This window comes from Gouania willdenowi, chromosome 8, assembly GCF_900634775.1.
Source record: "Gouania willdenowi chromosome 8, fGouWil2.1, whole genome shotgun sequence".
Lineage (NCBI taxonomy): Eukaryota > Metazoa > Chordata > Actinopteri > Blenniiformes > Gobiesocidae > Gouania > Gouania willdenowi.
The window spans coordinates 7317445-7329141 of record NC_041051.1 but is presented as its reverse complement, the minus strand read 5'-3'; the positions used below and the strand labels follow the sequence as shown (position 1 = coordinate 7329141).

General features: G+C 39.4%; 2 protein-coding genes across 2 annotated transcripts; both read right to left on the bottom strand.

Annotated features, from left to right (window-relative positions):
- LOC114468285 (parvalbumin beta-like) lies at window positions 1-5373 on the bottom strand. Its single transcript, XM_028455083.1, has 5 exons — window positions 5223-5373; window positions 4702-4768; window positions 4456-4588; window positions 392-501; window positions 1-300 (listed from the first exon to the last, which is right to left on the bottom strand). Exons 2-5 carry the CDS (start codon window positions 4760-4762, stop codon window positions 275-277), a joined length of 330 nt encoding a protein of 109 aa, XP_028310884.1. The 5' UTR covers window positions 4763-4768; window positions 5223-5373; the 3' UTR covers window positions 1-274.
- Window positions 5374-6321: 948 nt separating this feature from the next.
- Window positions 6322-9340, bottom strand: LOC114468286 (parvalbumin beta-like). Its single transcript, XM_028455084.1, has 5 exons — window positions 9252-9340; window positions 8440-8505; window positions 8134-8266; window positions 6765-6874; window positions 6322-6623 (listed from the first exon to the last, which is right to left on the bottom strand). The coding sequence occupies exons 2-5, from the start codon at window positions 8495-8497 to the stop codon at window positions 6598-6600; spliced, it is 327 nt and encodes a 108-aa protein (XP_028310885.1). The 5' UTR covers window positions 8498-8505; window positions 9252-9340; the 3' UTR covers window positions 6322-6597.
- Window positions 9341-11697: the final 2357 nt, after the last annotated feature.

The window sequence follows — 11697 nt, the reverse complement described above, 5'->3', positions numbered from 1 at the left end:
GACCGTAGCAAAAGAATATTTATTCTTTTTTCACTGTTTGTTCCTGGAAAGTGCATGGTAGATTTTACAGTAAGCAAAATTCATCTTTAAGACATGAACACAACCGAGCGACATTCACAATCATCATTTTCTTGTTGAACATTGTGTTGCATTGGAGGAAACGTCTCACAAGCATTTGTATAAAAATTATTTATATTCGGATGAAAACGGGGAAAAGGTCGACGTGGGCGTTTGTTGTTCCATCACAGCTGGTGTTGTTGGTCAGTGGCAGTTTTTATGCCTTAACCACGGCTGCAAACTCTACAGGGAGGTAAAGAGGGAAATGGTATAAGTTTATTACCTACATTGTATAAATTCTGATGTGATCAAGTGAGGATGTGAGAGTTCTCACCATCAATGCCAATCTTGCCATCACCATCGGTGTCACCGGCAGCGAGGAATTTCTTGGTCTCGGCATCGGTCAGCGCACGTGCACCAGCCTTGAAGTTCTGCAGGAACAGCCTGAGAAAATAATAATAATACATTTTATTTAAATACGCTTTTCGAGACCCTCAAATACACTTTACAGCATAAAAACAACAAGAGCATTGATAGAAAAAAATGTGACAAAGAGAAAACAAGTGAGTGAGTGGGTGGGTGGTTTAAACATTAAAAGCTGAGTGAAACAGGTGAGTTTTGAGTAGTGATTTGAAGGTCGGTGCAGTTGCGGATGTGGCTTGGTAGGAAATTCCATAGGGTCGGGGCAGCTACAGAGAAAGCTCTGTCCCAGTGAGGAGGTTTGCATCTGAGGAGTGTAGGGGTGGAGCAGATTTGTGAGGTAGGAGGGGGCCTGATTATTAAGGGCTTTATAGGTGAGAAGGAGGAGTTTGAATTCCATGCGCTGAGGAAGGGGGAGCCAGTGGAGGTTTTGGAGGATAGGGGTGATGTGGTCACGCGAGCGGATGTGGGTGAGGAGGCGGGCAGCGGCGTTTTGGATGTATTGGAGTTTATTTAGGAGTGTGGAGGTTGTACCAAAGACTCATTGGGACAGGGGGGCAGTGGAGGAGGAGCAGTCGTTAATGAAGATAAATTGTTTTCTGTTAATGAGGTAAGACTGTAACCAGGTGAGCGCATCGCCAGTGATATTGAGGATGGATTTTAAGCGAGAAATTAGGATGGAGTGGTTGATGGTGTCGAAAGCAGCAGTGAGATCAAGAAGAACGAGAATTGAGAGTAGGCCGGAGTCAGATGAGAGGAGGAGGTCGTTGGTGACTTTGAGGAGGGCTGTTTCAGTGCCGTGTTTGGTGCGGAATCCCGATTAAAATTGTTCAAAAAGGTGATTATTGTTGAGATGGGATGTGATTTGTGAGGCAACAAGGCGTTCCAGAACTTTTGACAGGAAGGGGAGGTTGGAGATGGGTCGAAGTTGCACATGATGTCGGGGTTGAGACCAGGATTTTTGATGACGGGGGTAACGGCAGCCAGTTTCAGTGATGAAGGGATGGAGCGAAAGGTGAGGGAGGAGTTGATGATTTTTGAGATGAGATGGGAGATGGTGGGGAAACAGTGCTTAACACAGGTGGATGGACGCAGTACGCAGGTGGAGGTTTTCATGGTGGAGAGGATTTTTAACAGTTCAACTGGGTGGACAGGTGTGCATTTGGAAAGAGAACGAGTGGTAAGAGGGGCGGAGGCAGGTGAGGAGTGGGGGGGGTGAGAGAAATATTTACGGAACTGTAGAGGGTGTTAATTTTTGATTAGAAGAATGATAGGAAGGCGTTGCATTTGTCTGTGTTAAATGAGAGGGGAATGTTGTCACAGGGTTTGAGTAGTTTGTTGATGGTGGAGAAAAGAGTCTTTTGGTTATTGGAACTGTTGTGGATAAGGTTAGAGTTGTAGTTAGAGCGGGCGGTGTTGGGGGCAGTTTTATATAGTTGAAGGTGATCGGAGTAGGCTAGGAGATGGACTGTTAAACTGTTTTTTTTTTTGTGGAGACGTTCAAGTTGGTGTACCAGGGGGCGGTGTGTGTAAATGAGACTGATTTGGTTTTGGAGGGGGCAAGTTGGTCGAGGCAGGAAGAGAGGCAATTATTGTAATGATTAACAAGGTCCGTGGGATCGTCAGAGAGTGGGGGGGGGGGGGGGGGGGGGGGGGGGCAGACAGAATGTTTAGAAGAGAAGTGGAAAAATCATGAAGAGAGATGGTGTGAGCAGAGGGATGTAGTAACAGGTGGAGCCTGTAAGAGGAGCTGTGGCGGGAGGAGGCACTTTGGTGGGGCACAGTAGATTAAGGTGAAGGAGACGGTGTGTGTTTTGTAAAGAGTCAATCATGTGGGAAATGCTGGACGGCGTGGCTGTTAAAATACTACTGCCCAGTTTATTAGGGTGAAAACCTTCAGGATTAAAAGAAGAATTTCGACCCCAGAAGAGATAAAAATTGTCAATGTAGCCCACATGTTGAGCTCTGCAGGTTTTTTGGAGCCAGGTATGAAGGCTGAGAATGCGGCTGAAAATTCCCATTCCGCAGTGGGGAGAGAGTGGGCCGCTGATGAATATGGATTTACCACAGGTGGAGAGATAGTGAAGGAGTTTGGTAAAGTGTGTTTTGGTGATTTCTGACTGCCGACGGGATGCATCGACGCAGCCGACGTGGACAATGATTCTATGGAAAGACGGTGGTCGTGAGTGAAGAAGACTAGGAAGTTTATCGAGGATGACAGGGACAGTGGCACCAGGAAAACAGTGTGTGACTGCAGTGAAGAAGCGGATGTTCCGTGTAATGGAGTCGCCCACAATTAGAATAGTCGGGGGCAAAAGTGGTTGAAGTGCGTGACGGAGGAGTGGGAGATATGGACGGCAATGGTGAGACCGGAGGAGAAGAGTTGGCAGGGAAGTCATGTGTGCGCTGCGGGGCCAGAGTGTACTGAGGCACGGAAAGGCGGCGAGCCACAGAGGAAGAGGAATGCTCAGGATTTACTGAAGGAGTATAATATAGACAAAATAGGCAGAAAGGTTTAAAAAATATGTTGCAATCTGGAACAAAATCAATCGAAATGTTTTAGAATTCTGGGGAAAAACTGCAAAGCAGTTCTTCTACATCAGGGGTGTCAAACTCATTCAGGGGCCAAATATGGACCAGTTTGACCTTAAGTCAAGGTGGTGAGAAACAGCAAAGTCAACATTCATGTGCCCTCATTTTCCCTTCCACATATTAATGTAAATTAGTTGGTAATTTATAAAATGTTTCGTGTCCTTTTTACTTTCTTGATTGGGCCGATTTTGATGCTGTAAAGCAGTGGTTCTCAAATGGGGGTACGCGATGGCACTACAGGGGGTACTGGAGAGAGAGAGAGAATAGAAAATTAAAGTGTGATAAATTATAAAACTATAGAAATAAATATATTCAGGAGTATTTTTAGACCTTGGGGTCATGACCCCATGTGGTGTCGCCTGGAGTTAAAATGGGTCACCTGAAATTTAAAATTTTTTGAGATTTTTTTTATTATTATTCTTTTTTTTTTAATTATTATCATTAAAACACAATCTTAAATAACTGTATTTTCACTTTGTGTGTCTAGTTCAACTAAATTGTTGTAAAAGAAAATAAATATCTGAGCTCAAACATGATCAAAAACGATTTCGAGGAAAAAAAATGTCTTGGGTCGCCAGAAATTCTTGATATCAAAATAGGGTCACGATCCAAAAAACATTGAGAACCACTGCACTAAATACTGTTTATTTTTACTTATTTACAAAATGAGGTTCCTTAAAATGTGGGTTATCACTCATTCATTCCATCATTATAATCTATAGTTGTTTTTAAATAGTTTTCTAAGCAAAATGTTGTAGTCGGACAAAGAGGGGACTTGGATTCAGAAAAATGAGAAAGAGGGTACTTGAGTCTAAAAGGTTTGAGAACGACTGATCTAAAGGGCCAGATTTGAGTTTGACACGTGTTCTATATGGAGCCACATTTGGTAACTTCTCTTGTCCCAACATCAGATTACTTACTCACCTTCCTTACTCAAACTGATTGTTTTGCAAGAATTACAATAATGTAAAGCGTAGTGATTTAGGTCAATTATGCAGGATTGCAGTCCTCCAGAACAAGGGTTGAAAAGTCCAGACCATAATCTATGTGGATTGTGCCTCTTCATCAAATTTTAAAAAAGGAAGCTTGACCAAGCCTTGCCCCTTGGGGTTACTTTTGTCCCCTTTTAGAAAGACTTAGTCAGTTTGATATGATAGCATGACGAGTTAAAAATAGGGACACTCGATATGCTGATATTGTCCAACATAAAATTCCAGGATTTCCAATATTAAGTAATGAAAAACTTTTGTAAAGGAAAAAGCACATAATAGGTTTTCAATATTGGTGGAAAAACCAATACTAGTTTCAACTGATATTACATTTTATGGCAAATATTGGCCGATAAGAGATAAGATGGCCTATATGTAGTTAAAGGTTTTGTCTCACTTCAGCTCATCCTCCTCAATGAAGCCACTCTTGTCCTGGTCAATGATGCCGAAGGCCTTCTTGACATCATCTGCGGACTTGCCGGCCAGGCCGCAGGCCTTGAAGAACTTCTTGTGGTCAAATGTGTCTGCGCCTGAAAATCAATACGTCCTGTTATTACCATTGATAGAGAATAGTTGGAGAGGAAAGCACACAGGGGCAACCCCACAAGGAAGGAATATCTGACAAAGTGTGTGCAGAAGTCACCTTTGCACTGTTCCAGGGCTGCAGTGATGTCAGCATCATTCAGTACACCTGCGAAGGCCATTTTGAGCTGCAGGGATACATGGAAACAGATGACTTTAAAGATCTTTACCAGGCATCAAACACATGCAATGAAACAAGATAGTTTGCATTTTGTAAGAGACACAGCAAGGCATTGGACATTTCTAGTTTTTGCTTTAAAAAAGGTTTAGAATCAAGTTGTTTTTTGAAGTTATAGTTTAAGTTGAGTTGACAAGATAATCAAAGACTTTAGATCAAAATGTCAAGTATAGTTCAGTCTTTGTGCGGCTGCTTTCCCCAAATGCCAAAAGGGTATCTCTGTAGAAGCAGGTCTGATCTGACCAGTAATCCAAGTCCTCCTGCAGCTCCCACACAGAAAGCACATCTTTTATGAGACTTCTTCGAAATTGATAAGTGATCATTGCTGATATGCCGGCTGAGGCGTTGCTGCTCGGATCTCCAGCTTCTCTTTTCTTTTCTGTTCTGTTCCTGCTGAGACTCACCTCTGGTTTGGTTGCTTTGTAGGGTACAGATGACACAGACAAGACTCGAGTCGACTGCAGTGATCGTCCCGGTGCTCCCGGTGACCTTTTATAGTTTCACTGAATCGAAATCCGAAGCATAAGATAACTGACACCGAAGGGGGGGGAGTTGTTGGAGGAAGAGGAGGACAGCGGCGGGGTGGGGTGGTGGGGTGGTGCTCCTGTGGCCAGGGAGAAACCTATTTATAAGTTTCACAAACGAAGACGCTTAAAAGGTACGTTTGAAGACGTCTTGAATGCAACCCCTGTGCTAAGAATAGGGCCTGCTTCACTGCTGAGGAGGACACATTGCTAAGTGTTGCTGGTGGCTCTCAGCCATTTTTTTCTAAGAACGGTAAAGGCTGAGAGGGGGGTTGTCCTCATTTTATTTTTCTGTTCAAATCTCTAATGTAAAGGTAATGCCAAAACCTTTGACTGTCTGAAATGTTGAGTGTAAACTCTGTTTTCACAATCAGATGGGTGATTTTTTTATATGTATTTTCCCATAAGTAGCCTTTTAAAAAGTTCAATACTTGGACAGTTTTAAGTTTGTGCTTGTGAGAGAAAGAGGCTATTGTCAATAAAATAGTTGTCCTAATTATGCTGTAAGTATGAGTTTGTATTAATAATCATTTTTTTCACTGGAAAATGGATGGATTTTATATTATTTCACTGTAGATGTAATGTAGGAATCATGGGGTCCTGCAGATGGCGCTGCTTCATTATTGGGAGAACCCCTTTATCTAATCAGACTCAAGACTTAGACTAAACCAGGCATTGCATTTTGCAGACACCAAATCACCAGAGCATTGCAAGGTTTTAACAATGATCGATGTAAAGATGAAGCGAGAAAAATCAGTGTTTTTTTTTTTTTTTTTTTTTAATCTGGCATTAGGTCCAATTGGTGGCTTTAAATGTTTACAAATGGTATTAGTTTTCCTAGCTTTTGATTGGAGTTCAGCCACTCTCTGCTTCTTGTCATCAAGCATCCTGGCATGTAAGAGTCTAAACTAGAGACTGGTGTGATGTGATGTTGTGTGTGTGTTGTGACCAAATGCAAAGACAACTGACCTGAGCAAGATGACTTTACACCAAAAGAGTATTTATTCCTGGTTTTTCACTCTACCTCAAACGTGCAGATGGTGTTGTACAGTTTGCACAAGTCACTTTTTTTTTCCAGAACATACAACACATGTCAGGAGCATTGACGTTCGAACTGTGTTCCATGTTGAGAAATAGTCCGCAGGCAACTCATAAATAAGGTATAAAAAATATTCTTTCAGCTGATGATTACTGAATCTTGAAAGGGGTTCACAGTTCCATGAGAAAAGAAGTGGTATCTTTAGTCGATGGATGCTTATGCCTTTACAAGGACGGCGAACTCTGCAAGAGTAGAAAGAGATTGACTTGGTCAGGAAAAGAGAAATGACTCTTACTCATGCATCCAACTTCAATCAGAGCAGATTAAAAGTCAGCATTCTCCTGTGTTTGCTATGCTGAATGAAAAACAATAAGATTCCGTACCATCAACTCCGATCTTGCCATCACCGTCACTGTCACCAGCGGCGAGGAAAGCCTTGGTCTCCTTGTCAGTGAGGGCTCTGGCAGAGGCAGAGAAGTTCTGCAGGAACAGCCTGATGATGGAGGTCAACAAAAAGGGAGAGAGTTCAAAACTGCTCGGAAAGCTTCAAAAAGTAGAATAAAAACTTAACATGTGCAAAGAGAAGATAGAAAACCTGTGTGTGTATAAAAAAAGGCAGAAATCTTATGAATTGGTAAAGTAAATCATGAGCCACATTAGTCACTGATTAGGAAATATTTAGAAATATCCATCAATCCATCCATTTTCAGAAATGCTGGTTCCTGTTTTGTGCCTATCTCTAGCTCACACTGGGCGCTAGGCGGGGGTACACCCTGGACAGGGTGCCAATCCATCGCAGGACAATGGATGCATATGCTAATGTTAGCTAATACTAGCTAATGCTATTGCAAACAAAACACAAAATACCTCTTTAAGTCATATTATTTGAGAATTTAAGTGACTTTTTGTCAAAATTAAAGCCTTTCTTTTGAGTGGCTCGATGTAATTGGGTATTTGATTTGTATTGGTGAGTCTGAGCTGAATAGTTCTAATCTCCATTAAAGCAGTGTTCATATGACAGCTATTTCATCTAACCTTAATCAATGTCATATATATTACATATGTTTTTATTTTTATTTATTTATTTTATTCAGTTTATTTCCGACATGGTTGCTTTTTTTTTTTTTTTTTTTTTTGTACATGCCGAAAAAGGAGACGAGAGAAGCAGTTTGCTTATCTAAGTCCCGTCCCCTAATATATATATATTAATTGTTTAAATCTGTTGAGGATTTACTACAACTCCTAATATTCTCTTTACATTTATTATCTAGTATGGCCCAGTCCATATCAGGTTGAGATCTTTCACACATGATGAATTTAGCGATTGGACTATTAGTTCTATTTAATAGTTTATATATAATTCAAGCAAGTTAATTTTGTCTTCGTTTTTTGAAGTAAGATGTTAGGTTTCATTTATCCAGATGACTTTTTTCAAGAAATTTACTTTTGATCTCTTGACATGTTGGCAGTCAAAAAGTAAATTTCCTGAAAAAAGTTGTCTGATTAAGCCTTAACAAAATATTCTTTTTATTATTATTATTATTCAGTCTTTGTTGATTTTCAACATTTAAAAAGTAGAGTTTTTCAAAAATAAATAAATAAATGGAAAATATGAGTTGAAGCATTAAAGAGATGAAAGCATTGCCCCTCCCCCATCCACAGGCTAAACCCAAGCTGATCTGAAATGCATAGAATTAACATTTGTCACGGCTCGTGTTTCAGCTTTAAGTGTGAACTATAGGAATGTCTCACTTCAGCTCATCTTCCTCAATGAAGCCGCTGTTGTCCTGGTCAATGATGGCGAAGGCCTTCTTCACGTCATCTGCGGACTTGCCGGCCAGGCCGCACGTCTTGAAGAACTTCTTGTAGTCGAAGGAATCGGCAGCTGAAAGATGAATTTGCGCACAATGAATCTCAACAGACTGAAAAAAATGTGGATGTAACGTGATGGTATAGGGGCGACATCTGCTGCCAACCAGAGGGCAAGGTCAGCCTTTAACACCTAATCCTCTCTATTGGTGACTGATTGTTATTCTAACACTGGGCAATGAAACTCACCAGAGCAGCCATCCAGAGCTGCTTTTACTTCAGCCTCGTTCAGACCAGCGAAAGTCATTTTTTATTCTAAGGAGAGGAAAGAGAAGACATGATTAGTATCTATACAGTGTGAAAACTGATGCATGAACAAACATTGTTATACTTAAGTTGCGTTATTAAGTTTTACTGGTTTCAAAAACTAAAAATGAACACTTTAGCTGAAACAAATGTTTTGATATGCCAGGTCATAGAGCTATTTAAACATAGCCTTGGATTTCTGCTCTATAATCAACTTTCTTCAAGGCAGTGGAAATATGAGCTTTAAAACATTTCTCTTTAACATCATAAGCCAGTCCCATCATGCACAGCTAGATCTCATCTGCTCATATCCTGAGGATGCTTAACTCTCTAAGTCCTACTATGCCACTAAGTAGGTGATGCTCCCACTGACAGATCACACGACTGCAACATAACTCCTTGCTACTTTCTAATGTTGTAGCTGCCAGTAAACCACATGGATATCTCTGTTTTATGTGTAAAATGCATGTTTCTCTCCCATCCAGGAAAGCTATGTAAATAAATGTTCGCATCCGTTAATGTTGATCCTCTGGCATTAAAAGGACCAGGTTTAGCCTCCGTGTATAGGACTTAGCATCCAGTGGTCCATAGAGTTGCAGTGGGTTCCTCTTTAGTTAAAGCTGTGCTGTATAGTCCACGAGTATCTGCTGGTGTGCATCCTTTAGGTTTTTTTTTTTTTTTTTTTTTTTCCCCATGGAGCCTTCTGTGAAATCAGTATGTATGGCTTGTTCTGCAGGAAGCTCATTCCCACTCACCTTTGCTCTGCTTTGAGGAGAGTGAAAACCAAGGCGGACTCGAGTGAATGCAACAACCCCCGTTTCCCTCCGCCTTTTATATACTTGAGCAACACCATTTACAGAGCTTTGAGTATCAGTATCAGGTACCAAGATGCCTCGGTTTCGAAAAAATGTGTCTACTAGTGTGGACCTATTTTTAGGGGAACAAATGAGGATGCTGCCATGTTTGCAGGAGGCCTATAGCCCGACATGTGGAAATGTGAGTAGGACTGAGTGCTTTCTGACTTGACAGAACAGACAGCAGTTTGAAGATTTACAGTGAAATTCTTTAAGATGCTTATTTTAATGTTGTGAGTTTTCTCAGAGAAACCTGAACTGTCACAAATATATATTAAAAAATACCAAAAAAAAAAAACAAAGACAAGACGGACACTTTCAATCCAGTCGGAGTCGGACAATTAATATCAATGAAATCACCCTGATAATCAATTGTTTGCTCATTCTTTAATCCAACCCTGTCATGTCAAAGACAAGGCAAGTGGGCCACATTCAGCCTCTTATAGGATCCCATTTGTACTGAATTAATGTTGCTGTTTTTTGTGCCACCACATCTATTCATTTGCAAAGATTTATAATTAATAATACATTTTATGACCAATTTGTTCTGGGTAATAAAATATCTGAAGATGCAATAAGTAACTGATTGAATTAATAATTTTCTCATTCATTTCTTCAAATTTATTATAGAATCAAGCATTCTACTTTTTCATCACAACATGTGGTTAACATTTCTTGATCAGCTTCAACACCCACACCTCACCAGCAGGGTCAAGTTTCACAAAATGTTGCACCCAAACTGAAGAGGGACATGGGGCCCACACTCCTGGGTCCCCATGTCCCTATTTGGCAACATCCTATTCACATGTTCTCTGATGACTGCCATTTGTTGACAACTCATTTTACGCTTCCCATGTTTCAATTACTCAACAATTTTAATGGTTTGATGATCTCTATAAAAAGCAGGACACTGGGGACTCTACAGAGTTTAATTACTTTATCACTTTATTTATTTATTTTTCATAATAAATGTGAACTTGGTTGCTCAACCCTTGTCAGCAGGAATAAGGAATTACAATCAGGAAAGGGAATAGGGTTGATTTAAAGTGTTAGTCAGAGGTGTAAAGAGTACTGATATATCCTACTCATGTAGAAGTACTGTAACTTATTTCAAATTGTACTCTAGTACAAGTAAATTATACATAAAATACTCAAGAACAAGTACAACGTTATTCAATTAAATAAAAGTTATTAGTTACTTTCACCCCCATGTTTATTTTTGGTAATATATCTTGCCACAGTTCCCTTGCAGACAGTAAACATCTCATGTATAAATAATATAAATATAAAATATATATAATATAAAAGGAAGAGATTAAATATTTTACTTCACTTCTTTTAAAACGTACTTAAGTACATGTGAAATTACTGATTTAGAAATATACTCAAAAAAGTACAAGTGCCCATAAAAGCAACTCATCTACATTAACATGAGTATTTGTAATCCGTTTTTGAATTATTGTCTTGACCTGAGTTGATTTTAAATGTGTATATTCAAATTTATTGTTTTGTATTTAAATTTATCAAAATTATCAATTAATTGTTTATTTTTAATATTATTTGTATGTATTATTAATAATTTTGACTTGGTAAATAATAATTAATTCCAGCAAGTGCGTTTTGTCTTCTTTTTGAATAATATGTTAAGGTTTCATTTGTTCAAACTGTTTTTTTAGGAATGTAGAAACATATCAAATGTACTTTGATCTCATGTCAGGAGATCAAAGTACATTTGACATGTTTCAACTGTCAACTCGCTTTGTCTTGAAGACAAAAAGAACTTGTTGGAATTTTTACACGGATGTCTAGGAAACATTAAAACAATCAGCAGACGCCTCTGGAGAAGACAGTTGACAGTTGAAACATGTCAGGGGATCAAAGTACATTACTTGAAAAACAGTTGTCTAAATAAATAAAACCTCACCGTAATAATATGATAATTGTTCATTTTGATATTTTATTGGCAAGAACGTATCACTAATATATTGTGGATGATGAGTTTTAGACAACTATGGCTATTTGAAAGTAAGTGGAATACAATAAAAGATAGATTTTTATGAATTGTAACATTTTGATTAACATGTGAAGATGCAATGGTGGAGTCAGAAAAAGACAAGGTATACTGGAAAACAGAATAAACACAATTCTTTCATGTTCCCTGGCTCAGTTTCCTTCATATTATTACATTTTATTCTGTGGGATTTCTGCCCGTCAGGTTAATTGTGTCGCCTTTCTAATATTTATAAACCTAAAGCTGAAAAACGGTCTCAGACACAGTCATATCACTTCACAGAACATTTATTATTCTACTTGAGGTACATGAACAACACACATAGATCTTGTCTGT